The sequence below is a fragment of the Eulemur rufifrons genome, chromosome 14 (assembly GCF_041146395.1).
Source record: "Eulemur rufifrons isolate Redbay chromosome 14, OSU_ERuf_1, whole genome shotgun sequence".
In the NCBI taxonomy this organism is placed as follows: domain Eukaryota; kingdom Metazoa; phylum Chordata; class Mammalia; order Primates; family Lemuridae; genus Eulemur; species Eulemur rufifrons.
In genome coordinates, this window is record NC_090996.1 from 13,052,834 (window position 1) to 13,079,366 (window position 26,533).

Genomic DNA, 26,533 nt, shown 5'->3' on the forward strand with positions numbered 1-26,533 from the left:
GCAAAGCCAATTTTTTAAAAAGGAAAGCCTATATAGCTAATAATTATTCTTGCTGCACTTTATGCAAATAATCAGGCCAAGTATAATGAGAGTAAAGTCTATTTTTGCAAGTAAATTGATCCTAGGAAGATTTGTCTTTAACAAAATTGGGAAACTGGAGGGAGGAGAAAAACATAGTTCAGGCCGGGCCGCAGTGGCTCTCACCTGTAATCCTAGCACTCTGGGAGGCCCAGGCGGGCGGATCGCTCAAGGTCAGGAGTTAGAGACCAGCCTGAGCAAGATCGAGACCCCCATCTCTACTAAAAATAGAAAGAAATTAGCTGGACAACTAAAAATCTATAGAAAAAATTAGCCGGGCATGGTGGCGCATGCCTGTAGTCCCAGCTACTCGGGAGGCTAAGGCAGAAGGATTGCTTAAGCCCAGGAGTTTGAGGTTGCTGTGAGCTATGCTGATGCCACGGCACTCATTCTAGCCCAGGCAACAAAACAAGACTCTGTCTCAAAACAAAACAAAACAAAACAAAAAACATAGTTCAGAAATAAGAAACTATAGTCCACCTGCAATTAGATTCTATCCTTGTTCACTGTTTTTGAGTTTTTATTATTTGCCTACAATTTGGACTGTATCTTGATATAAGATATAAGATGATATATTTAAATTTGCTCCAATTTGTTTTTTTCACACTTCTTAGTCCTAAGATAACAGCTTGGATTTTAATATGTAAAGCCTTTTTTCATTTCAAAGAGAGGCCTGGAAGAAATTAGAAATATTTTTATCCCAAAATACATTTCTTTGACATGTTTTGGAATGGCTTCCACAGAAGTAACACTGCAAAGCTATCTTTTGTGTGTAAGTTTGGGGACAGATTTGCATCTGTAGACTCTCCATTAATACAGTCAGGTCTTTTCCACCCACTTCCCCATAGACCTCTTAAGGGAGGGTTGCCAGGAAGATACCGGGACACCTGGTAGCAAAGCTTGCTGGAAATACTAGTCCCTATCTACAGAGTATGTGCCAACAGAGACATGATTAAAAGCCTGTCTGTGGCTCTAGGACTGATTGCAGAACAAACTGCAAAGAACCTTAGAGCTCAACAAAGATCCTTCAACTCTCTAGCCTAGGTCATCCTAGATAATCAGGTAGTGCTAGATCTCCTGTTGGCTAAACAAGGGGGAGTCTGTGTGATGTTAAACACTACCTGCTGTATCTATATAAATACTCACGAAAAATGGAAACCCAAATAGAAAAAGTTTCCCAACAAGCTACATGGCTACAACAGGGCTCTACTAGTGACCTCATACCTGATTCGTTTTGGGGGTTATTCACTTGGATTCCCCAGAACTCCAGATCAGTTCTGCAGGAACTCCTGAAGCTAGGACTCTCACTCCTTATCCAAGGGCTCATTGTCTATATAGTCTGCTGTTCATTTAAGTACTGTGCTAAGACTGTAAATGAAAGTAGTAATGTTCTTATCATGCAAACCTAAGTTCTGCAACCGCGCACCGTGAATACTTGAAGACAACTGCAAAATGGTTTCATTCCTCTTACCCTGGGTTCCACCCCAACTATGCTGCTTGTCAGCAGGAAGAAGCCAGATCAGTCGTCTGCCCTTTGCCATCTCATTAGCCCACACCTCAAGAATGAGGTTGGATGAAGCTCGGGGAGATTGAAACCACCCTTTATAAAGTTAATAAAGGTCCACAAGGTGGGAACTGTGGTAGGAGAAATATGTATATAACCAGGCATTGTTCCCTAGCTTGCTTTCCTGTAATTGCTTACTACTGAGGAGTCTCATAGCTGATGGTCATAAAGATTCTTAGCTTTCTTCATTGCTCCCATAGATAACATCACCCTTGTGAAACCCAAGGCTAGTTTTTGAGGTTATCATCCTGGCCCTGCATTCTGGTGAAACTACTGACCCACCATGGGTATGGGATCAGTGGCCCATACCAAGGAACTGACTCAACTGGTATTGTGACCCTCTCCCAAGAACTGACTTAGCAAAGACGACAATTTATACACCCCTGTGGATTCTGCCCTGAACCCAGACAATTAGCAGACCCAATTGCCTAGCCTTTTGCCTGCCAAACTATCTTTAAAAACCCTTTCTCCCAAATTTTCGGGGAGATGGATTTGAAAACTTCCTCCCATGTCCTCGCATGGTGCCTGCAATATTAAACTCTTTCTCTGCTGTAACCCCTGCTGTCTCAGTGTATTGGCTTCCTCTTGAGCAGCAGGCAATGAACCTGGTCGGGCTGTAACATTTGTATGCATTCGTTGCGTGATCTAAACAGGCTACAATTTCTATTTTTTTCCCCTTGGAAAGCATCGCTGGGCATTTATCATATCCTGGTATTTGGGTGTAACTTCTAGGATTTTAGTTAAGTGAACATGATACACCCATTCCTTTCCTTCTGGTTGTCACAATCTCTGTTCCAACCCAAATGGTCTTGGGCAAGGAAAGGACCTAGGTTCCCAGGCAATCACGCAGCTCGCTACTGGGCCCTAAGAAGGAGTGAAAACAAATGCGGAATCCAGTCCGGGGTTCCAGACTGCCAGTCCTCATAGCACAATGTTTTGTAACCGCCAGACGAAGTAGAGACTTTTTAGATGTTCCCTAAACTGGTGGCGCCTAGATTTATGGGAAATAGAGTTCTGGGGCCGGTGGTGGGGCCTGGGAGGCTGACTTTCAGTGACCTTCTGCGCATGTGTACCTCACCCTGTGTGCGTGTTCACGCATGCGCACTGCCCCGCACTGCCCTCGCTTCCGGCGCGTCCCCAGGTCACCGATTGCCCTCGTTGCCAGGTTTTGGCCTCAGCTGGGCGAGATCTCCGAGCCTGCGGGGCTGAGCGCCGACCCGCCGGGCCGACACCCAGGCGGGCGCCGGGCTGTGTGGCCCCGGGTTCGCGCGGGCCGGACAGAGGCTCGAGCGGATACCGCCGAGTGCGAGCCCCGGGCCCGCGGTGCTGGGGTTCGAGGGGCCGGGCGGGCAGTGGCAGCAGTGGCGGCGAAGGGGCGGCGGAACCCGGGACCGGTCCGTCTGCATTCTCGGCGGTGCGGCCGCAGCTCCGCGGGACAGTGAGTCCCAGCGAAGGCAGATTTAGGCCCCGAGAGGGACGCTCCGCCCGAATTTGTCCCGTAGGCCCAGACCCGGCTCCTCGGGAACAGAACGGCCTTGGTGAAGTGGAAAGGAGGCGACCTCGGGAGCAGAAGAGCGCCCGCGAGAACAGCCCTCCTCCCCAGAAGGGGTAGGTCGTGGCTTTGCTGGCCCGGAGTGAGCAGGGCTTCGTTGAAGTCACCGCGTGGCGAGGACATTAGCATGTGGGGCAGGGGAGAGTTTTGATGGCTTCCAGGAGAGAGGAGTGGTTGGGTTTGAGGGCGGGGCAGGCTGCATTGGAGTTGGCTTTCCTAGGGAAGATCTGTGAGGACAGGGTTTACGGGGAGGGGGGCGTGTCACCTGCCTCAGCTGGGGACTGTTTTTTTCCCTACTCCTTGCTCCACAGCCCTAACACCCTTTCTTCCTCCTCTCACCGCACCAGATTGTAAAGCTGTCTTCTGCTAAACGTCCATCGGCTCCTCTGTTCTCCCTCAGGTCTGCCCCGTTGGAATCGTACTATACAGTGCAGGAAAAGTCAGAGATTATCTCTTGCTGCCACAGTTGCTAGGGGAAGAGACTGGGCTTTAGCAGATAGGTGACTTGACCATGGTCACTGGGTTTGTTGGGAGGATTGCTTACGGTAGAGCTCAGATTTCTCTCCCAGGCCAGCCTTCTGTCCCCTGAGTCCCAGATTTCTTAATAAAAAATTATGTGCAGGCCGGGCGCGGTGGCTCTTGCCTGTAATCCTAGCACTCTGGGAGGCCAAGACGGGCAGATCTCTCGAGGTCAGGAGTTCGAGACCAGCCTGAGCAAGAGCGAGACCCCCATCTCTACTAAAAATAGAAAGAAATTAGCTGGACAACTAAAAATCTATAGAAAAAATTAGCCGGGCATGGTGGCACATGCCTGTAGTCCCAGCTACTGGGGAGGCTGAGGCAGGAGGATTGCTTAAGCCCAGGAGTTTGAGGTTGCTGTGAGCTAAGCTGACGCCACGGCACGCTAGCCGGGGCAGACTCTGTCTCCAAAAAAAGGAAAAAAAGATTATGTGCAGCGGTAACCAAGTTTAGTTAGATAACTTAAAAGCAAAACTACACTTTATACACATTAATCCCATTTTTAAGAATTCAGATTCTCCATTTCTGTGGTTTCTTTGATTTTTGAGTAATATAAATTGACATAAGAATAGGTGAGCAATATAAGGAGGATTTTTTTTCACATTGTATTTGATGGCAGCAAGCTATGTGTAAAAGCAGTCAATGTTTATATTCACCCATGAGAGTCTCACCTAATTACCACCTGATCATGTTGGAGTCACAAAGGTACAGTGTGTGTTTCTTCTGCATCACCGTTTTAGCTCCCTGTGAATGTTCACAGGGTGTTATTTTATTTCACCTTCTTTGGTGGTTTTATGCAGGAGATTGCTGACTGCAGGCCAGAGTACTCAAGACTTCAATCGCCTGCTTCTCCCCTAGGTCCACCATCAACAGTCTCTACACATTTCTAAATGCAGCAGAAAATGAACAAATCGCAGGTGAGTTCTCCTGTTTGTGTATGTGTTCCCCGTTTTGTTTTGTAATGCATTTTAGGAAGTTTATAAGATCCGTACTTAAAACGGTAATGTAGAAATAGGTAAGAGACATTATCATGTAAAATACAGTTAGAGAGGCAGATCAGCACCGAGAATCTTTTGTCAAGGTCGTTTGGGAAGGTAGTATGATACTTAGGGTTGTTGAAGTTGAGCTGTAAACAGAGAGAAAAACACTCCATGTTCTTAACAGTCATAGGAAAAGGAAAATACATTACATCATTTGCATTGACTTTAGGAAGAAACCATTTTTGTTACTTGTGGGTTTTAAAGATTTCCTAGGACTTGGAAAAATATCTTTGTTAAAGTTGGTATCATTGGGGATAGCTTTCCTAATAACAACCATTAAGTTATTGCTACTCATGTTTTATATTAATACTTATTGCTTATGTAAGCAGAGGGTGCTACCCAAGGAGAAATTGGTGCATCTAATTTTTCCAGGGACCAAAATATTGTGATCTGAGTAGACATATTTCCATTTTTACCCTTTAATCCTAGATTATGGGGGAATGAATAACCTGACAACGGTCCTTCAAATATTTCAGCTCTCAGTGTTTTGGGTTTGTCCTTAGCACTTTCCTGAATCTGTCAGTGAAGATGACCAGTGATTTAATTATGGTCAAATCCAGTGCGCGTTTTCTCGTCCTTCCCTCACATGACCCTTCGTCTGCCTTTGATATCTGTTAACTTCCAAGCTGATATTTTCCTCATGGAGTCTCCCTTTCTTGGTTTTTCCCATCCAAGTACTAACCAGGCCTGACCCTGCTTAGCTTCCAAGAGCAGATGAGATGGGGCATGTTCAGGGTGGTATGGCCGTAGACCCATTCTTGGCTTTTAAAAAGATTCTTCTGCAGGTATTTTTGTATTTGTCTTTAGATGATGAGAAGTCTTTTATAAAGGATATGGAGATAACTGACAATATAGTTTTTCTTAATATATAATACCTGATGTTCAAAGTTTCACAGTTTTCTAAAATTTTTTTTAGTATATTCTTTTTTATCAGAATATAAGTAGAGTTCATGTGCATTTGGATTGATAAGTCTTTTAATAGTAGTTCCCGGCCAGTTGCAGTGGCTCATGTCTGTAATTGCAGCGTTTCAGGAGGCTGAGCCGGGAGCATCACTTAAGGCCAGGAGTTCAAGACCAGCCTGGGCAATATAGCGAGACCCCATCTCTACAAAAAAATTTTTTTAAAAATTAGCTGGTTGTGGTGGCCTGCACCTGTAGTCCTAGCTACTCAGGAGGCTGAGGCGGGAGGATCACTTGAGCCCAGAAGTTCAAGGCTGCAATGAGCTATGATCACACCGCTGCACTCCAGCCTGGGAGACAGAGCGAGACCCTGTAGTTCCCCTAGTATGTCTCTTGTGTTATTTCTTTGCCATTCAGTTTTTGAAGCAACTGGGTTGTTTATCCTCAGTTTGCTGGTTCAGATGGTGTTGCCATTGCTTTACCTTTCACCCATTTTTTTTTATTCCTGTATGCCTTGTAAAATTGGTAGTTTAATCTGGAAGTCTCATTAGATTTATGTTCAATTCTTTAGGGAAGACTGTTGTACATAGCATTTGTCTACTTCATTCTGTAGGCATGAATTGTCTTCTTGGCTTTGTTTTTGTGAGGCCAGGATCTATCTATTAATTGATGATTTTTGCTGTGATCCACTAATTCATTAGGGAAGGCAGAATTATGTTCTATTAATTCTATAATTTATTCTTCTTTTACTGGCTAGAGTACTTTTCTAAAGATAAATTTCTCCTCTCCATTTGGTTATATGGTTCATTCAGGAAAGACAATTTTCAAAATACCAAGTAGGCTCTTGAGAAGCAGGGTTTTTGTTTTGTTGCTATTATGAGCTCATGGGTTTAAACACATTTCAAGTATTGCAGCACATTGAAGTTGAGATTCTTTTTGATGTTTAAGTGGTCTCATCTAGCCAAGGGGAATCCCTTTAAGTTGGTTTCTGAGTCCTTTTGAAATACCCCTTATATATTTGATAGGATTCTTTTTTATTTTAAAATAATTTAAAATTGTCAGAAGAATTGCAAGGATTGTACAAAGAAATCCCATATTCCTTTTGCCCAGATACTCCAGTTGTTAACATTTTCCCACATGTGCTTTATTGTTTGTGCGTGTGTATATGTGTCGTATATATGGGTGTATACATACACATTTTTTTTCCTGAACCGTTTGACACTGGGTGTCATATGTCATACCCCTTTACTCTGTGTTTTTCAAATTGTACCTCCTAAAATCAAGAATATTCTCATACATATCCATTGCACAGTACTTGAATTCAGGGAATTTAACATTGATATAATACTTTCTTCTGAACTACAGTTCATTTTCCAATTTTGCCAGTTTCCCAGTAATTTCCTTTATAGCAATTTTTTTATTTCTGGTAGCAGATTAGTCCAGATTATGAATTGTATTTAGTTTTCAAGCTTTTTAAGTCTGTTTAATATGGAATTGTTCCTCAATGCCATTATATTATTTGAAGAATTATAGGCCAATTATTTTATAGGAGTCTTTGAGTTTAGGTTTCCTTGGTGTTTCTTCATGATTAGATTTAGATTGTGCATTTTGGGGTGGAATACTAAATGAACCTTTTAAATTTGTGGCTCAGAATAGGGTCTGTGTTGGAAAAATTCCTCATACATTTGAGAAAATGGCTTGTTCTACTCTTGTTTGGAGTGTTCTGTAAATGTTAATCATACCCAGTGGTGATTGGTTGTGCTGTTCAAGTGTACTCTATCCTTGCTGATTTTCTGCCTACTTGTATCAAGTGAGAGAGAGGAATTGAAATCTCCTGTAAATTTGCTTTTGTCTATTTCTGTTTTGAATGATGTTGGCATGGTATATCTTATTGCATCCTTTTACTTTTAACCTATTTGCATCTTTATGTTTAAAGTACATTTGTTGTAGGCAGCATATATTTGGGTCTTGCATTTTTTTTATTCAGTCTGACAATTTATGCCTCTTAATTGGGGTGTTTAGCCCATTTACATGTAATGTAATTATTGATATAACCAGTTAGGTTATAGTCTGTTGTCTTTGTTCTCTATTTGTCCCATCTTGCTTATTTCCTTTTTCTTCTTAGTCTTCCTTTTTTCAATTATTTTTTTATGATTCCATCTTATATCCTCTGTTGTAAGCTATAACACTTTTGTTATTTTAGTAGGTAGTTTAGGATTTATAGTATGCAACCTGAATCATAATCATTTATCTTCAAGTAATACACCATTTTACTTAAAGTATAAGAATCTTACAATAGGATACTTCCATCTCTCCCCTCTTGGTCTTTACACTATTGTTGCATTTTATAGGTGGTATCAGTACTACAATATATTATGCATTGTTATTTTTAATTAAACAGTTATCTTTTAAAGAGATAGCTTTTACTTTTTCTTTATCAATTATATTCCTGTGTTTTTTCTTTTCTAATTGGAGTTAATGAGCATTTTACCTTGTTCTTGATCTCAGTCAGAAGGTGTGTAGTGTTTCCCTGTTAAGTAAAATCATGACTTTTAGACTGAGATGACTGAAGCATAAATGTGTGTGTGTGTGTGTGTGTGCGCGCATTTTTATATATATGTATAAACTTAACAAAGTGTATATATGTGCTTGTGTGTCACTGAGATATATATGTATACATATGTCACATATACAAGTATATATTATATATGTTACATGCATATTAGAATATGTGTGTGTATATATTTGTGTATATACATATATATTGATGTTAATGAAGTGTCAGTCCTACTTCCTTGAGGTTTTTTTTTTTTTAGTTAGGTATGCATTTTCAATATTGTCAGGCTTTTTCAAGTATTTTTGGAGATAAAAGGTTTTTCTTAGATGTATTATATGATAATAGCATATTATATTAATGGATTTCCAAATATTAAACCAGTCTATATTTTTGGAATAAGTTCCATTTGGCTGTTATATTTTATCTTTTTAATCTATAATAGTATTTATTGAATTTTGTTTGCTTATTTTATTTTGTATATTTGCATTGATATAAGAGATATTGGTATGTAATTTTATGTTTATTGATTGATCAGTCTTTTAGCCCTTGCTACCTCCTTGCCTTCTGGCCAACCTGACCCATAAGGTTGTTGCTTTCTCTAGCTGATTTTATCAGCTCATTTGGCTTGCCTTTGGGTAAACTTGAATGTTGTGCTTTAGTGTCTCAGCCATCAGCATAGCAGCTCTACGTCTGCTGTCACAGGGAGTCCCTGTCGTGGGACCTACATAGTTAGAGCTGTATCAGTGGGTGTGAACCCTTTGTTGATTAATCCTTTGCAAAGAACAGGGAAGTGTAACGTGTTTACTGAGTGCTTCTTTTTCCTAAAGTGCAAGTTTGTAGTTTTCAGTCCCCAGAACTGTTCCTCACACCAGCACTGGCCCACCTTTCTCTAAGGTTTCTCATACTCTCATGTTCCTCTTTGTTGGATTCACTTGGGTTTCAATGAAGTATATCCTTGAATGGTTTTTTTTTTTTTTTTTTTTTGAGACAGAGTCTCGCTCTGTTGCCCGGGCTAGAGTGAGTGCCGTGGCATCAGCCTAGCTCACAGCAACCTCAAATTCCTGGGCTTAAGCGATCCTCCTGCCTCAGCCTCCTGAGTAGCTGGGACTACAGGCATGTGCCACCATGCCCGGCTAATTTTTTCTGTATACATTTTTAGTTGGCCAGGTAATTTCTTTCTATTTTTTTTTTTTAGTAGAGATGGGGGTCTCGCTCTTGCTCAGGCTGGTCTCGAACTCCTGACCGCGAGCAGTCTACCTGCCTCGGCCTCCCAGAGTGCTAGGATTACAGGCGTGAGCCACCGTGCCCGGCTTCTTTGAATGTTTTAAAGAAACTATTTTCTTAGATAATAAATTGTCATACTTTTCTGAAAATGGCTTTATAGTATCCTTATGCTTAAATAATAGTTTGGCTTGGTACAGGTTAAGCATCCTAAATCTGTAATTCAAAATTTGAAACTTTTTGAGCACCTACGTGACACTTAAAGGGGATGCTTATTGGAGCATGTTAGATTTTGGATTTTCTGATTCGGGATGCTCATCCTGTAAGTATAACGCAGATATTCCAAAATCCGAAAAAATTCGAAATACTTCCGGGTCCCAAGCATTTTGGGTGAGGGATACTCAACCTGTATATGGTTCTTGGTTCAAAACTAGAACGTTTTTCTTTCAAAGTCCATGGGCAGTTCTCTTTGGTTTTCTCTATCAGATGAGAAATAGAATATCAGTTATCAGAGAAGTGCATTTTTTTCTCTCTGTAACTTTTCAGGATTTTTTTCTTATTTTTAAAATTTTAGATACTTCAGGAAATTCCTAAAACTCTATATCTTTCCCCAGTATTTTTGTTTGCAGATTAGATGGCCCCTTTTGATGTGAAGGCTTATGTCATCTTCAGCTCAGGTGTCATTTTTAGTTCTATCTTTGATTATTTCTTTTTGTCCATCTTCCATGTTTTCTCTTTCTGAAAATGTTAAATCTGTTCCATCTGAATTTTATATCCCAAATTTGCTTTCATCATTTCCATTTCTTATTTTCCAAGAGACTTTCTAAATTATATATTCTATGTTCCATTTGCTAATCAGGCTTCTTACTTGAGAATTTAAAAAAAAGCAATTCAACCGTCCTGTCTTTAATTTCTAAGTATTCTACAATGGCTATTTGTTAGGAGAACGTTCTCATTTTATGGAAGCAATATACTGCTTAATTTATTCAAAAACATGAATCAATAGAAAAAACCTAAGTTCTGTTTCCTTTATGAATTTGGTTCCATCAGTGTTGAGTTGTTCATCTTGATGTTTATCTTTTATTTATGCTGTTTTCCTCAACTAGCCAATAGTTCTTGATTTTCTGTATCAATTTGTGAGAGAATAATTGTTAATAGCTAATGTGAATGTACTCAACTAACAACCCTGTTTAACTCCTCTTTCCTTTATGAATGGGATGGTTGCAGAGTCTGGGAGTAAATAGGGAGGGATATGTAATTAGACAGGCATCGCTTCGTTTTGCACAGGTGGTGAATTAGTAGACAAGGTTAATTTGCTCAGATTGCTTTACATTGATAGTAGTTTTCTAAGAGTTTCCTTTAGAGGAAAAAAAATCCATGCCCAGTATGAGTAGTGTTGAATATATGTCCTGGTTGGTGTGACAGTCTTGGATTGTACCTATGTTCCTGCTATCCCATCTGGTTTATCGTTTGTCCGAGACAGGTTTTCCATTTGGATAGTGAATACACGGTCACCCTAATTGTGGAGGTCTGAGGTGTGCTGTACTCTGCCGTGCGGTAGCCAGAGTGTCCTCATCAGATTCCGAATTCACGTGGCTGCTGTGCGTGCTCACAGCAGGTCCCCACCCAAGCTGCTCAGGTCATCCTGTGGCTCGTTTCTCTGTCAACCAGGCACTCTACTTCCCGCAGCCCCTTTGGGTGGGTTTCGAGGGCTCTGTTGGAGAGTTTGCTGTTCACTTTTGCTGCGGCACAACCTCTGCCCCTGTATAAAGTTGTGTCCTGTGGCTCTAATTTCTTTGTCTTCTACTCCACTGTGTATCTCAAGAATTTCGTCTTAAGAAATTCCTGCTGTTGGGAACCTCTGTATTCTGGTGCTTTTCTGAAAACGTTGTCTATTTTTCTGTATCTTTGAATTGGACTTTTGGATTTTTGTTTGTTTTTCAGACAGGAAAGCAACTATGTATGTTTGACTTAGTCTCTAATTTGAATTAGAATTGACTCTTATTGTCAAAAAGCTGTCCTTAAGAACATGCCTTGTTGGTCTTTTTGACCCATTCTTCTGCCATTGGTGCTTTTTATACCTCGTTAGATTTTCCCCTGTCCTCTTAATTCTGTTGAATTCACAATTCATCTTTAAAGATAAAAGTTGACTGAGTCTGTGAACCCTGTTCTGATAGCATAAAGTTAGAATAATTTGATGACCTTTTTTTAAACCGTTCTGTACCTTGTTTACAGCCCTGTAGTGACACCTTTGGGTATTCATCCAATCAAAAATTTATTACTGCAAGGATGAGATGTTTGAGGTAAAACTTGAAGGAAGTAAAAAATATAACCATGCAGATAGCCAGACGCTGCTGGCTGTGAGCATAAAAGAGCCACAGGGTCAAAGAGCTGAAACTGGGTTAGAGCCAGACCCAGAGCAGGGGTTGGGAAGAAGAGGGACCAAGGACTGAGTGGTGGACACTCCAACTTGAAGAGATCCAGGAGAAAGGGAGGGACTAACAGCAAAGGAGGCTGAAGGAAGTGACAAGGAGTAAAACATGTAAGTTTATTTACATGTGTATCTCCTTGTCAGGCTGTCAGCTTTTTGAAAGCAGGAATGGTATTTTACTCATCTTATTCCCTCAAAACTCAGTTCATTCGCAAAACAGATACTCAATTGTGTTTTGGGTTTTTTGTTTGTTTGTTTGTTTTTGATATATTAAAGAACCCAAAGGAAATATGTTTCCAGTATGGTTTGTTTTCCTTCCACAATCTGTAACATAAGGTATACAATGTTCATGATTAACTTTACCAGTGAGCGTGGTAAGATCTTGTCCTCATGTGCAACATTACCCACTTGCAGTCATGATGCCATTACAGGGGCCAGTGTCATTCAAGGATGTGGCTGTGGACTTCACCCAGGAGGAGTGGCAGCAGCTGGACCCCGATGAGAAGATAACGTACAGGGATGTGATGTTGGAGAACTACAGCAATCTAGTTTCTGTGGGTGAGGAGAGCTTGCTTTCTGAGTGCGTTCGCTTTGGTGATTTTATCCTTGAGTTTGAAGAAATAAATGATAAGACCATTTAATTCCTTTTGGGCACTAGGTAGAGTGTGTGTATCTTTACTTCTTCGTTGCAGGGTTCTAATTTTTGTAAGGTAAAAATAAAAAATGGGGTACTTTATTATGCAGCCTGTGAGGCAACATCATCTTATATTTCAGAGGCTCTAAAGCCAAGCAGCTGGTCCAAGTCCTCTCCTTATCTCATTAACAGGGTATGATATTACCAAACCAAATGTGATCATTAAGTTGGAGCAGGGGGAAGAGCCATGGATAATAGAAGGTGAATTCTCATGTCAGACTCATCCAGGTAAGTTAACATAGTATCAAGAAATGGTCCTCGTAGACCTTTGGGAGTGATAGTTACATGTATATGTATTAGGTACCTGAAACCACACCTCCCGATACCCAAATATCATTTTCCCTCCAGCACACATAATCAGGCTCTTTTTTTCATTTTACATTTGATTTACATTGGTAGGGATTTTCTATGCTAACTGGTACGGTACTGAGGATCCAATGACTTCCTCTTTCTCTGGCATTGTCAAAACTTAACTACTCCCTTTTGTTTTGAGGCATCCAAAAGTTTGAAGTAAAAATTAACTTGAATCTTTCATGTTCATTCTTTTTATCTTCCATTTTCTTTCTTTCTTTGCTGTAAAATACCTCAAACTTCTTTTTTGCCCCCAGTTTCATTTACCTCTGTAGGCATTCAGATACCAAAACCTCATCCTCCATCTAAGCTTGTGAATTCAGTCACACCTGTAGTGGTCTGCATTATTCCCGAAACCCACCCTCCACTGGTGTGCTGATACAACACTGACTAGGCTTTCCTCTCCTTCCCCAAGTGCTCGTTTGTGTCTTGTCTGGCTGTTCATTCCCCTTCCCCCATAACTGGCATGATGATCTGTCCATAGTAGACATTCAGCAACTGTTAATTTCATAAGTTAATTTTGGTTCATTCTCTTGCCTTTTCAGGACTGTCCTCCTAGGACCTCTTTTCTACTTTTTTCATCTTCATTGTATCCCTTCAAAGGGTTCACCTAGTCTCAATTTTTAAGGCTTTTTCCCCCCCTTGTGTTTGTGCTGCTGACATCCATAATGATATCTCTAACACCTTTAACCTATAATCTAGTTGAATATTTCACCTGACAACTTGGAAGCACCAGTGAGATAGTCTGTCTACTTCCTTCTTTCTCAGAATGTCTGATGATAAACTATGAACGTCCCCAAATCATGAATTCTGTCCACCTTCCTCAGCTCCCATTGTTTATGAGATCATACTAGTCTTCTTTCCATGGTTTTTGTTTTTTGTCCTCTGTGACATGCCTTACAGATTGTCTGCATATTTGCAGTTTCTTGTGACATCAGTGTCCCTCAATATGCTCCCATACCTGGATTATAGTGATTCCTATTTGGAAATTGCAAAGTCTGTTCCTCTAAAGCATATATTTGATCTTACCACTAGCCTGACAAGATAAGCCTATGACTATTCTGTTGCTTCCTAAATGGAATTTAAATTCTTTTCCCCTCAGGCCCCCACAATATGATCCTATATTGATCTATTAGAATTATTACTCTTCTGTTTCCCCAAACTCTTGTTACGTTCCATTTGTTCTAGATTTCTCAATATCTTCCATTCAGATGGTCATTGTGCCTTTGTTTTTTGTGTACTTTACTTGCCCAGCTAATACATATTTTCCTTCTCTCCCTCCCTCTCTCCCTTTCATCCATTCTTTTATTTTTAAATTGTATTTAAAAAACAGATAACATAAAATTTACCATACTGCCCCTTTTTTAAGTATCCAGTTTAGCAATGTTAACTATATTCACACTGCTGTGCAGTAGATCTCTAGAACTTCATCCTTTAAATTTAAGCTTAACAGTTTAACGCCATGAAATTTCCTTCATTACTCATTCATGACTCCAGTCTTTCTCTTCTTTTAATATCAATTCCACTTAATGATTGTAACCACAGAAAAGTGAGATGTGATTATATACTCTGAAATGTAGTTGCATATATTTGTTGATTCAGCCTTCTCTACCTGAAGTATAATCCTCCAAAGAGGAAGGACCTTTCTGTTCTTCTTTGATATATAGTAAGTAGGCATTCAGTAAATTTTTTATTGATTAACTGGGGAGCTAGGTAAATACAAGACCTTTATTCATCCATTGAGACATCATTTATTCTGAACTATAGATTGTGATAAAACAGATAGGGGTTAGAGTAGAACCTGTAAGTACCCATTTGATTCAGATTAGGAACTACTACTTTAATTTCTATTTGGAGAGACTCAAAGAAAATATGAATACTTTCTAGGAGCATAGGTTTTGGTTAGGAAATAAGAACATAGCTGCATTAACTAGTTTAAAATCCAGCTTTCATATGGAAAATTTATATTCTAATGCACATTTTACAACTTTGTGTTAAAGCTATTTTAAAATTTAAGGGGAAGAGATTCGATAAGATGGGAAGAGATTAGATAAATGTTTTAAAGCTTCCCCTGAAGATAGGCTTTGAGTATAGTCAATGCTGGAAGTCAAATATGAGTGAAAAAGAACATGGAAAAAGAACATGAGCACAGACTTGTGATTGGGAATAAACAAGGCATAGCCTAGACTTCCGGGAGCAGAAGATATTGTTGGAAGATTAATGCCGTGCTAGCTTGAATACATATTGTGAATCCAGGTAATGGAAAATATTGTTAATAACTTTTCTGTGTTTTCTGTTTGTGTTTTGGTTGTTTGGGTTCAGGGATGTTGTAGATTTCTGAACAAAGTACTGTCATTGTTACATTGAATGTGAGTGATAGCAGCTAACAGTAGTTGAAAGGATCCGAAAATATGTAAGATATGTAAAAATAAAAGTTAATATTGTAGGGGCAGCTTTCGGAATCTGATACAAGGTTTTACACCAAATGAAACCCAGGAGTATAGGAACTCTTATTTGTATTCAAAATCAAGTAAAAAGAGATGTGACTGGTTTTAGGAAATTTAAGTCAGCAAATTGAAAGAAAATTAATGGCTAAATTTAATGAGCATTTGCTTTGTGTTAGGAACCATTCCAAGCAGTTTACACATACTAATTAGTTTAGTCCTTTTGCAACCCTATGATTTAGGCACTATTATCCACAAGTCAGATGAGTGAAAGTGTGTCACAGTTAAGTAACTTGCCCAAGGTCCCCCAGCCAGTAAATTGTTGGAGCTGGGGTTTGAATTGATGTAGCCTGCTCCAGTGTTCATGCTTTTAACCACTATGCTGTATTGTGCAAGCAGGAAAAGCAGAATTTTTGTTGGTCAAATAAGGTCAGTTAGTATCACAGTATCAGAACACTTCAAAGATCTGATCTTATTCTTAAGATACTTTGCCCCCTTCTGGTTTATCTTACATTTCTTTTGGACATTTATGTGCCTGGTTATCTTTTCCAGGTGAGTGTGAATCCAGTTTGAGAGTTGGAGCCCTGGTTGTGACTCTGTCTCTAAACATGAAGAAATTGGAGCTTTTAGAATTTTTTTTTTTTTTTTTTTGGATTTATGTGCAAAATAGAAAGGCAAAGATTTTGGAAGGGTCTAGGCTAGTGGGAATGTTACCATAGTCATCTTGGTATGAAGTGATATCTTGTAGATTAATATAAATTGTAATCTCTTTCTCCCACGTATAATCCATACTTGAATATTTCCTTTGCATATACACCCAGTAATTTTTTTTTTTTTTTTTTTTTTTTGCTCTCCCATTGACCCTATTTGCTCTGAGTTCTCCCATTTTTGCCTACATCTAGCACTCTTAGTGAGTTTATTCTCTGCTCATAATTTCCTGGGTTTATTTCACCTTTTTTATCAGTTTTGAATATAATATTTGTAAAGTAACAAAGGTACTTGTATTTAATGTGAATTTACTCCTGCTTTTCCCACTATTGCTAGTTCTGTCCCACCCTTATTTCCCCATGTCCACCCACCTGTGTGTGTGTGTGTGTGTGTGTGCATTTTGTATTAGAAATCAAAGGAAAAAGAGAATTTTACATTTGTACTTATTTTGTGTGTATGTGGAGATTGGCCCTAAAGCCAGAGTCATCCTCACGACAGAGCTCTTGGGTACCATTCCATTTTCATAGCTGGCATGTTCAGATTCACAGTTTGTTTGATTTTATTCCTTTCTAGAAGTCTGGAAAGTTGATGACGTGATAGAGAGAATCCAAGAAAATGAAGACAAACATTCAAGGCAATCTGTTTATATCAGTAGCAAAACCCTGATTGAAGAGAGAGAGAATACTTTTGATAAAACTTATATAGAAACAAGCCTTGTTCCTTCAAGTGTAATAGCTCATAATTGTGTCTTATGTGGAAAGAATTTAGAATCCACTTCAGAATTAATTAGTAGTGATGGAAGCTATGCCACAAAAAAGCCCGATGAGTGTAATGAATGTGGGAAAACATATCATGGAGAGAAACCATATGAATTCAATCAAAATGTGGACACCTATTCTCAAAATGAAGAAGGTGTTCTTCAGAAAATTAATATTTTGGAGAAACCCTTTGAATACAATGAATGCATGGAAGCCTTAGACAGTGAAGCTGTTTTCATTACGCACAAGCGGGCTTACATGGGAGATAAACCCTATGAGTGGAATGATTCTGGACCAGACTTCATACAGATGTCAAATTTTAACACATATCAGAGATCACAAATGGAAATGAAGCCCTTTGAATGCAATGAATGTGGAAAATCCTTCTGTAAAAAGTCAAAATTTATTATACATCAGAGGGCTCACACAGGAGAGAAACCTTATGAATGTAACATATGTGGGAAATCCTTTAGTCAAAAGGGAACCCTCACGGTACATCGGAGATCACACTTAGAGGAGAAGCCCTATAAATGTAATGAATGTGGGAAAACCTTTTGCCAGAAGTTACACCTCACTCAACATCTGAGAACTCATTCAGGAGAGAAACCGTATGAATGTAATGAATGTGGAAAAACCTTCTGCCAAAAGACACACCTCACCCTCCACCAGAGAAATCATTCAGGAGAGAGGCCCTATCCATGTAATGAGTGTGGGAAGTCCTTCTCCCGCAAGTCAGCTCTCAGTGACCATCAGAGAACACACACAGGGGAGAAACTTTATAAATGTAATGATTGTGGAAAATCCTACTACCGAAAGTCTACCCTTATTACACATCAAAGAACACACACAGGAGAGAAACCCTATCAATGTAGTGAATGTGGAAAATTCTTTTCCCGGGTGTCATACCTCACTATACATTATAGGAGTCATTTAGAAGAGAAACCGTATGAATGTAATGAATGTGGCAAAACCTTCAATTTAAATTCAGCCTTTATCAGACATCGGAAAGTACATACAGAAGAGAAACCCCATCAGTGTAGTGAATGTGGAAAGTTCTCTGAATTGTCATATCTCAGTGACCATCATGCAACTCATTTAGGAGAGAAACCCTACGAATGTAATGAATGTGGAAAAACGTTCCTTGTAAATTCAGCCTTCAGTGGACACCAGTCACTTCCAAAAGGGGAGAAATCCTATGAATGTAATATATGTGGAAAATTATTCTCTGAGTTGTCGTACTACACTGAGCATTATAGAAGTCATTCAGAAGAGAAACCCTATGGGTGTAATGAATGTGGGAAAACCTTCTCCCATAATTCATCCCTATTTAGACATCAAAGAGTACACACAGGTGAGAAACCGTATGAATGTTATGAATGTGGGAAGTTCTTCTCTCAGAAGTCATATCTCACTATACATCATCGAATTCATTCAGGAGAGAAGCCTTATGAATGTAGTAAATGTGGAAAAGTATTCTCTCGTATGTCAAACCTCACTGTACACTATAGAAGCCATTCAGGAGAGAAACCGTATGAATGTAATGAATGTGGGAAAGTCTTTTCTCAGAAATCATACCTCACCGTACATTATAGAACTCATTCAGGAGAGAAACCTTATGAATGTAATGAGTGTGGGAAAAAATTCCACCACAGATCAGCCTTCAATAGCCATCAGAGAATTCATAGAAGAGGAAATATGAATGTACTTGATGTAGGAAATCTCTGAAGTGAAATCTCAATTTTTAGAAAATCTTTTGAATATAATGAATATGGGAAATCCACTAGGGAATCAGATGTAATTGTTCATCTGAGAGTTCATGTTCCTGAATAGAGAAAAGCATTGAGGCATTAGATCCATTTTAATCTGAATTTTCACAGAGAAGACTCCCCAAGAATGCAGCAAGAAGCAAAGCCTTTGGCAAGACTGTATAATTCATTGGACACAAGATAATTTATGCAGGAGTGAAATTTTATAAATATTTAATATTTATTTTGGATTCAAATTGTATTTATATATCAGGGAATCATACTAAGGAGAAATCTGTCAATATGATGAATGTGGAAAATATATAATCTTGGAATTATAGTAAAAGCCATATTTCTGATGTAAAATCAGATGTTTATAGGAAAGACATTAGAAGCTAACAGCTCTGAATAAACCTTCATTATATAAAATGAAGTTATGGAATCATCAGGAGCTGATCATGAGGACAGTAGTGTTAATTAAGTATTTGGCAGTTCCTATCATGTTTTTAAAATTCAGTCTAATGGTAATTCTATGCAAGTTTGGATTTGAATAATTTGTGAAAAGGCAGTATTCTTATTTGACTATTAGGATGGCAAAATGTATTAACACAGGATATATTGTTGGTGAAATAATATTTGATAGGTATAAGAGTGAAATGTATAATTTTCTATTCTTTAGAGGAATTTACAAATGGGTTTTTAATGACTGCCTCATCAGTAGAGGAGACAGTGGATTTTGTAAAGTTTTCAACTGCACTTGAGCAAAAAAAGATTTTAAAAATACTATTTTGATAAACTATACGTACTTACGTAATTTGGAATCGTTTAACTCTATTTCGGTGAAAGAACAAGCATACTACTGCTCATCCTCTCTAAAATATCTCCAACTCTCATACCACTCTTTTTAATCCATAGGTTTGAGTGTGCAGGGTGCCAAAACTATGTAATTCAGAAATTTTATCTGAATTTTTATTTCATATAAATACAGTGTCATTATTTTGTGCATTGCCCCTTATTCTCAGTATTTTGGAACAAATTAATAGAAGTTTCTAGCAGACAGTTTTTGCTCAATTAAAGTCCTTTCTCTATTCCTTGCTCGAAAAGTTTGGGTACCTAGCATTTCCTCACATGACACAGAGGGTAAATCCTGATTAGTCTAAACCAATAATGATAATTTCATTCTGATGAATTGTTTATAATGGTTGTATGACCCAATCCTGGGTAAACAAAATGGAGATGGGTTCTGGGAAAAGGATAAAATGGTGATCAAATGGATCTTCCAGGATTGCAAGGGTGGTTTAATACTAAAAACTCAATTGTCGTTATACATCATGTGAAGGAAAGTAATCTGGTATGCAGAAAATTCATGTGGTAAAATTAATATGCATTTATGATCTTAGCAAACTTTGGATAGAAAGGAACTTCCTTAATTGGACAAAGAGTAACTTAAACTACAATAAGCAGCATGCTTAATGGTAAAATAGTGAAAGTTTTCTCAGAAAGTAAAAAACAAGACAAAACAATGACATCTGCTGTCAGTAATTTTATTCAGCTTTATACAGAAGGACCTTGCCAGGAAAGTAAGGCAAGAAAAAGAAACAAAAGGCATAAATATTGGAAAAGAAGTAAAGGTTTTATTTGCAGGTGACATAACTTTGTACATAGAATATTCTGAGGAATATACAGAAAATTAGAATTAGTAAATTTAGCATACAAGGTTATTATGCAAAAATTATTTTTAATACACCAGCAAAAAACATAGGAAGTGAAATTTTTAAAAGCAGTACCACTTATAAAAATCCTCAAGTGCCTAGGTGAAAAATGTCTAACATTTTCAAGAACTGTATCCAGAAAAAAAAAACTAAACAGAGGGATGTATCTTGTTCATGGGATTCCAGGACGATATAAAAAGATGTCTGTTTTCCCTAACTTAGTTCATATAGTCAAATTTAAAAATCCTAGCAAGTTCTTTTATGGAAATTAACAAGCTGATTCTAAAGTTCATTGGAACATTCAAAAGGCCAATAATAGTCAAGGCTATGTTGCATAATAGGGCTGGAGGATTATATTGTCCTAAATATCAAGACCTGTTATAAAGCTATAGAAATTATGAAGATGTGGTTTTGGGATAAGATTTAAAAAAATGAAAACTTGCTAATTTGAATATACTAGGTTTAAGAATTTTTGTTTATCAGAAAGACACCATTAAGAAAATGAATAGGAAGCCACAAAAGGGGAGAAGATATTTGCAATTCATATATGTGACAACAGGCTTGAATAAGAAAAAAAGTTAGTAAAGTTTTTCATAAGAGGGCAGATAGTAAATCTTGGGCTTTGTCACAGTGCTCAACTTTGCTATTGTAGTGTGAATGCAGCCATAAGCAATACATAAACAAATGAGCGTGGCTGTTTCCCAGTGAAACTTTATTCATAAACACAGATGGCAGTGTGGATTTGGTCTATAGCTCATAGTTTTCTGGCCCCTGTGTATCTAGAATATATAAAGAGCACCTGCAAATCAAGGCGGGGGGAAAATGGAAAAGACAAAACGCTTGGCCCATCGGCTTAACAAAACAGATATCCAGATGGCCAATAAATATTAAAAGGTGTATTACCTTTATCAGTAATCAGGGAGGTGCAAATTTGAAACACCATGTAGTACTATTAATACTACCCACCCACTGTAATGATTAAAATGAAAAGCAGGAAGAAACATCAAGTTTTGTGAAGATGTAAGCAACAGAACCTCTTTACTACTGGGGGAATTGCCAACTGACAAAGCCATTTTGGAAAGCTGGCACTTACTGCCAAGCATGTGTATACCCATGTGCCCAAACCTAGCAGAAACACACGGTATGTCTATCAAAGGACATGCACTAGAATAGTCATAGTGTAAAACTGCAAAAAACAGAACTATCTTATGACATATATGCAGTAGAATCAATAGACTTAAGGGGTTTATTTCCACAGTAAAATACTATAAAGCAATGAGAATGAATGATCTGTAAGTCCATGCAATAATGTAGCTGACTTTCACAAATAGTGCTAAATGAAGGAATCCAGACACAGAAGCAAACGTAGTGTGTGATTCCATCTATGTACAGCATAAGGACAGGCAAAACTTCTCTACTACGCAATTAGAAATCAGGATACGGGTTAGCTTTGACCAAGGCTGAAAAGGGGTATTTATCTGGTGCTGGAAATAATGTTTCTAAATCTGGGTGCTGAATATCTGAGTGTGTTCTGAGCTGTGTGCTTAAGTGTATTTTTCTGCATGTGTATTATACTTTCCATAAACATTTTCTAAAACCACAAATGGCTAACATTGTGTTGCTCAGCACTCTTTCATCATATTTTTCTAAATGTATGTGAATATGCTGCATAACAGAAATCGAATGGTAGATTTTGCAGAATTCTGTACAGGAAATGCATACTCTATAGTAGTTTCAATGGCAACTACTAAGATTTCCTACACTGTGTCCTTAAAGCTTAGCATAATGTATATTTTAAATAAAATATTTGGAAAGGTTAAAGGGTCATTACATACTTTGTCATCCTACACTTTTGCATATATAAATGGGTGTGAACTGCCTCTTCAATAAAAAAGCAAATGTATAACATTTCATGTTTTCTCTGACATTGTTTTTCACATTTTGGAATTTGGGATGATTTGGTGAAAAATTATACTAAAAAATTTTCAGCTAACCCTCTCAGCAAATGTAAGATACAGAGTTGTTAACAGCACAAGTGTGAGTGAAGAAACAGGTGACAAGAACTTTGCACTGTAAAAAATAGAAGCCTTTTGGGTGGGTGCTGGCTGAGCTTTTAAAGCACAGCAGGGACTACACATGACACCTGACGGTGTGGACATTACCTGCCTTTTGTTTCACCTTTCTCATAGGGGATTAAGCTTGAGGTGTGAACAGATTACCGATGCTTTGCATGCTGAAGGAGGAGGAAGACTGTGGGACTTGGAAGTGTGATTCCCCCACATGGGCAAATGTCACTCTCAGTCCATTGGGTGTAACCACTACAAGTGAGGCTGTGGCTGTGCCTTCAATTCCACGGAAAGCAGCTCGTTTAATCAGGGGATGTTACTACTGCTTGACTTGGGGTCAGTTAACTCTTCAGTTTTGTCTCTAAAATATGTTAAAAGACGTTGATGCAAGACAACTACTTGAGGCCAAAAATTCACCCACTGTTCCTTATTCTATCTCAAATTATGTCTCGATATGAGGAAACCAAGCTCTTTAAAGAGGGGACGTCTATGACATACAGCACAATAGTGTTACAGTATGCCTCAACTTTAATTATGTGAAGGCCACAAACCGGATATAATTTCCACCGCCCCGCCCCCCAATTGCCACATAGGTAATCATGTCAAAAAATAAATTCCCTTTCACATTAAAGGAAGAAATTTGGTTTCTGTCAAATTGGTGAACTCCCATTGAATTGCTTGTGAGCAAAGAGCATGGAGTGAATGTAATGTTGAAAATCCTCTGAGGGAAGGTAGGACAGTTGTGGTCTCTCGGGAGGAAGATGTGGCAAGATGTGACAATGAAGACGCTGGTGCAAATATGGCATCTGAGCAAAATGTCCAACATGAATTCTTTTCTCCACACATTACCCAAGTCAATTTATCCCCTGGCCTGAGACACAGTGGGACAGGGACACAAGCACTTAGTAGCTCAGCACTACCTGAATCGGCAGAGCCGGGCCGGAGTGGGGGCCAGGTGGAGCGAGCACAGGTAGGATGTTTAGCTGGAGTGCTTCCTCCTCACTCCAAAAGCTAAGCTTTTATGACAGTGGAAGAAATTTGACGTGTCTTAGTGGTGATTTTTAAAAGGGGGGTGGGAGATCCCTTTGTAGTTGGATTGTGGATGCTTGTCTGGAAAGGGGTTGGTAGATTCAGCTCATCCGTCCCAGACTGTGCTGCTGTGTGTCTCTTCTGGGCTGTGTATGTTCTCCGTAAACCCATTATAGAAGCAGAAATGGGACTGACCCTCTGCCATACTAGGAAATAGAAATGTGACTGGCCTTTCTTCCAGTCAAGATTGCAGGACCTCCCTGGAGAAAATGAGTCCAGATATGAGTCAACAGGTGCAGGACAGTGATTGCTGAGAGAGATGGTGACCCCTGTGATTGCCAAGGTTACTGTCTAGAGAAACGTGCCAGGCCTCATTGCCAGGAAGGGGGACCCAGACAGAGCTGGATGGTCTCCCTGACATGAGACAGCTGAGCATCCAGGAAGTCCAAGAAAGCTGGACATCGCCGGGCAGTGCCCAGTGGGAGAGAGCTGCACAGAGCTTCAGAGATCTGCTGTGGGTTCCAGAACCTACCTGAGGCCATGGAAATAACTACCTGAAAGAGGCAGGAAAGACTTTATGAAACATACACAGGCTAGGAATAGCCTTCCTGACAGCCGGAGTGGGAGAATCTCACAGTACAGGAGGCGCTGGGTCCAATATTCAGAAGATGCTGATTCTCCAGACTAAAGGCCACTCTGGCCTGCCTAGAAAGCTTGGCTCTTCTACGTTTTTTCTCCTCAGTTCTGCTAAGTGAAAACACCTTATCAACATGTATTTGAATACTTGCCTTCCTTTTATCCTACTAGAAACAAACAAACAAACAAAAAAAAACACAAAAAGAAAAAAAAAAAAAGGAAATAAGCCAGAAGCCAGACAGACATACCTGCTGGATATAGGGGCTCCACCCCCAAAACTCCTTGTTGTTCATTTTAACAAGGTCTGCATTCTGCTCTGTCCTCATCCCACATATGTTATTAATCTTGGGCTTTTTTGGGGGGAGGCAGTTAAGAAATATTTCAGCTAACACAGCTATGTTTTCATCAGTTCAGGAGAATAGAAGGTCAAAGGTCACTAATGGAGGGTGCCACCAGAGCCTAAGGTAGCTCACCAGCTGCTGACAGCTCCAGAGGTTGTATAAATGCAGTGTTCTTGGGTCGCAAAATAAGCAGAGAATGCTTTGATTCAAAGTCCTTTGCATTTGGAATCATGGAAGCCCTGGAACTAGTTAAGCTTCTAGGATGATCAGTGAGGATCTGAGAACCATTTGCACCGCAGTTCTCTTTCAGATGTGTCAGCCATCCGAACTGAAGATGCTTTTACAAATGCAGAAGAGCATACTCAGGGGACCTCTGTAAGAAAAAAAAAAATCTGCGGATAACATGTGAGGATCCTGATTAGCAAAGTTCCTTGTTACAGAATAGGGAGAGTGTTTAGCGGGTGACACTTTGCAATGTTAACTCTTTTTTCCTCTTTTTTTCCAAAAATAAACATATTTTCCTCTTTTTTCCCAACTAGGAGACTAATGCTATTTGACACAGCAGAATGTATGCATATTAGTCATGGCTTTTATATTCTGTATGTTTCAGGTTTGACCTCTGGGGCTTGGCTGACCCCGGAGGGACCGCCCTTCCCAGGTTTGGCCAATTCCTGGGGACAGTGAAGGACTCACTCTCCAGTGACAGCCTTTCCAGCAACATTGTTAACCGTGGAAAGCATCTCCGAACTAAAACTGGTTTTAAAAAATGAGTCTGAGGTGTTGCTTGTACACCCGAACTTCGCAGACGGAGGGTTGGGACTTGGAACTACGTGTCCTTAAACGTGGCCTTATGGGGAGTCATAGAGAGAGGGGGACAGGGAGATCGGTGGGGGAAAATAAAAGAGTAAAGAAAAGAAAGCTGTGAATTACAGGGCCTAAAACTTCAGCTCCTTACTTTAGAAATCTTCCCTCCCCCTGCCCCACCCATCCCAGAGATCAGAAAACTCAGGAAGGGCTGAAGGCCAGAGTGACCGGCGACAATTGTAAGGATTTTGAACAATGGGGCACAAGAAAAGGCTGCGAAGAGAAATGAGATGGAAGAAAGATGAATGCTGACAGTAGTCCCTGGCGCGCCGCGGGGACCCGGACTTGGGGGCAGGTGGTGGAAAGCTGGAGGAGCCGGCAGCTGGCGGGGGACAGCCGGGCAGGGCCAGGTGCGGCAGCCAAGGCGCAAGAGTCCGGGCGACGAGTAGGCGGGGCAAGCCAGCCCGGCGCCCAGAGGCCTCCCTGCCAGAAGGGGGTCGTGCGTGAGCTGCAGGGGCTCCTCCCCGCTCCGCTTCCAGCTCCCCCGGGTCGGACCTCAGAACTTGCTGCCTTTGGTCACTTCGAAGACTCTCTCTCCTGTCGACCGCGAGCAGGATGCGCAGGGTGCGGGACGCGTCGTGCAGGCGCAAGCTGCTCGGAGCTCAAGTCCTGCTTCTCCTCTCGAGGCACGAAGGCGGCGGGGCTCTTCTCGCCCGCCCTCCCCGGCGCACGCACAGCCAGCAGGTCCCCAGCGCCTCCAGCGCCCCCAGCGCCACGTTCAGCAGCGTCTCCCCGTCCCGGTTCAGAAGCTCCAAAGCCTCCGCCGCCACCAGCCTCCCGGGTCTGCTGTCCCCGCGCCGCCCCTGCTGGCCACCACTCCACGGCTGCACGTCCCCGTCACCCGCCGCTTGCGCTGCCCGCCAGCGCCTTCCTCGGGTTAGAAGGCTCAAAGACGAGCCCAAGCAGGACCGAACTGCTTGCACGTAATAACTTAAGTGCATCCCAGTCGAAAGCTCAAAAATAGTTAAAGAAATTTTTAAGAACTTCTGGCTCCTAAACATCATAAAATTTACAATGTCTAACTTTCAATTAAAAAGTACCAAGTATGCAAAGAAGCAGAAAAACAACTCATAATGGGTAGAAATGAAACGGGATAGAATTAGTAGATCAGCACATTCAAACAGCTGTCATGACTATACTCCGAATATTCAAGGAGAATGGCGCATGGACAAGGTTGAGGGGACCAGAACTACTGTTCCAGGCCAGAGGGTGGCCTGGCTTCGGGGGCGTGACCTTATCGAGAGGGGCGTGGCCAGTGGGTGGGGACTCTGTGTTCCTCTGGGGGCGTGGCTAAGGAATGGGCGTGGTGCCGCCCTGGGGCGT

General features: G+C 40.3%; 1 protein-coding gene across 3 annotated transcripts; it reads left to right on the top strand.

The window, feature by feature from the left end:
- The first annotated feature begins 2,923 nt into the window (after positions 1-2,923).
- RBAK (RB associated KRAB zinc finger) lies at positions 2,924-18,572 on the top strand. Of its 3 annotated transcripts, XM_069485815.1 has the most exons (8): positions 2,924-3,250; positions 4,572-4,630; positions 12,294-12,420; positions 12,689-12,784; positions 14,119-14,121; positions 16,633-16,735; positions 16,838-18,314; positions 18,384-18,572. In XM_069485815.1, the coding sequence occupies exons 2-8, from the start codon at positions 4,604-4,606 to the stop codon at positions 18,540-18,542; spliced, it is 1,992 nt and encodes a 663-aa protein (XP_069341916.1). In that variant the 5' UTR covers positions 2,924-3,250; positions 4,572-4,603; the 3' UTR covers positions 18,543-18,572. The 3 variants fall into 3 exon arrangements, with proteins under 3 accessions (XP_069341916.1, XP_069341915.1, XP_069341913.1); XM_069485814.1 differs by lacking the exon at positions 14,119-14,121 and having other exon boundaries at positions 4,514-4,630; positions 16,633-18,572; XM_069485812.1 differs by lacking the exon at positions 14,119-14,121 and having other exon boundaries at positions 16,633-18,572.
- The last annotated feature ends 7,961 nt before the right edge of the window (positions 18,573-26,533 follow it).

Excerpts from the sequence above, each read along its gene's own strand:
- RBAK (XM_069485814.1), top strand. The coding sequence starts at position 4,604 with ATGCAGCAGAAAATGAACAAATCGCAG. Across the intron at positions 4,631-12,293 it reads AGAAAATGAACAAATCGCAG|GGGCCAGTGTCATTCAAGGA; the intron begins GTGAGTTCTCCT and ends ATGCCATTACAG. Across the intron at positions 12,421-12,688 it reads CAGCAATCTAGTTTCTGTGG|GGTATGATATTACCAAACCA; the intron begins GTGAGGAGAGCT and ends TCTCATTAACAG.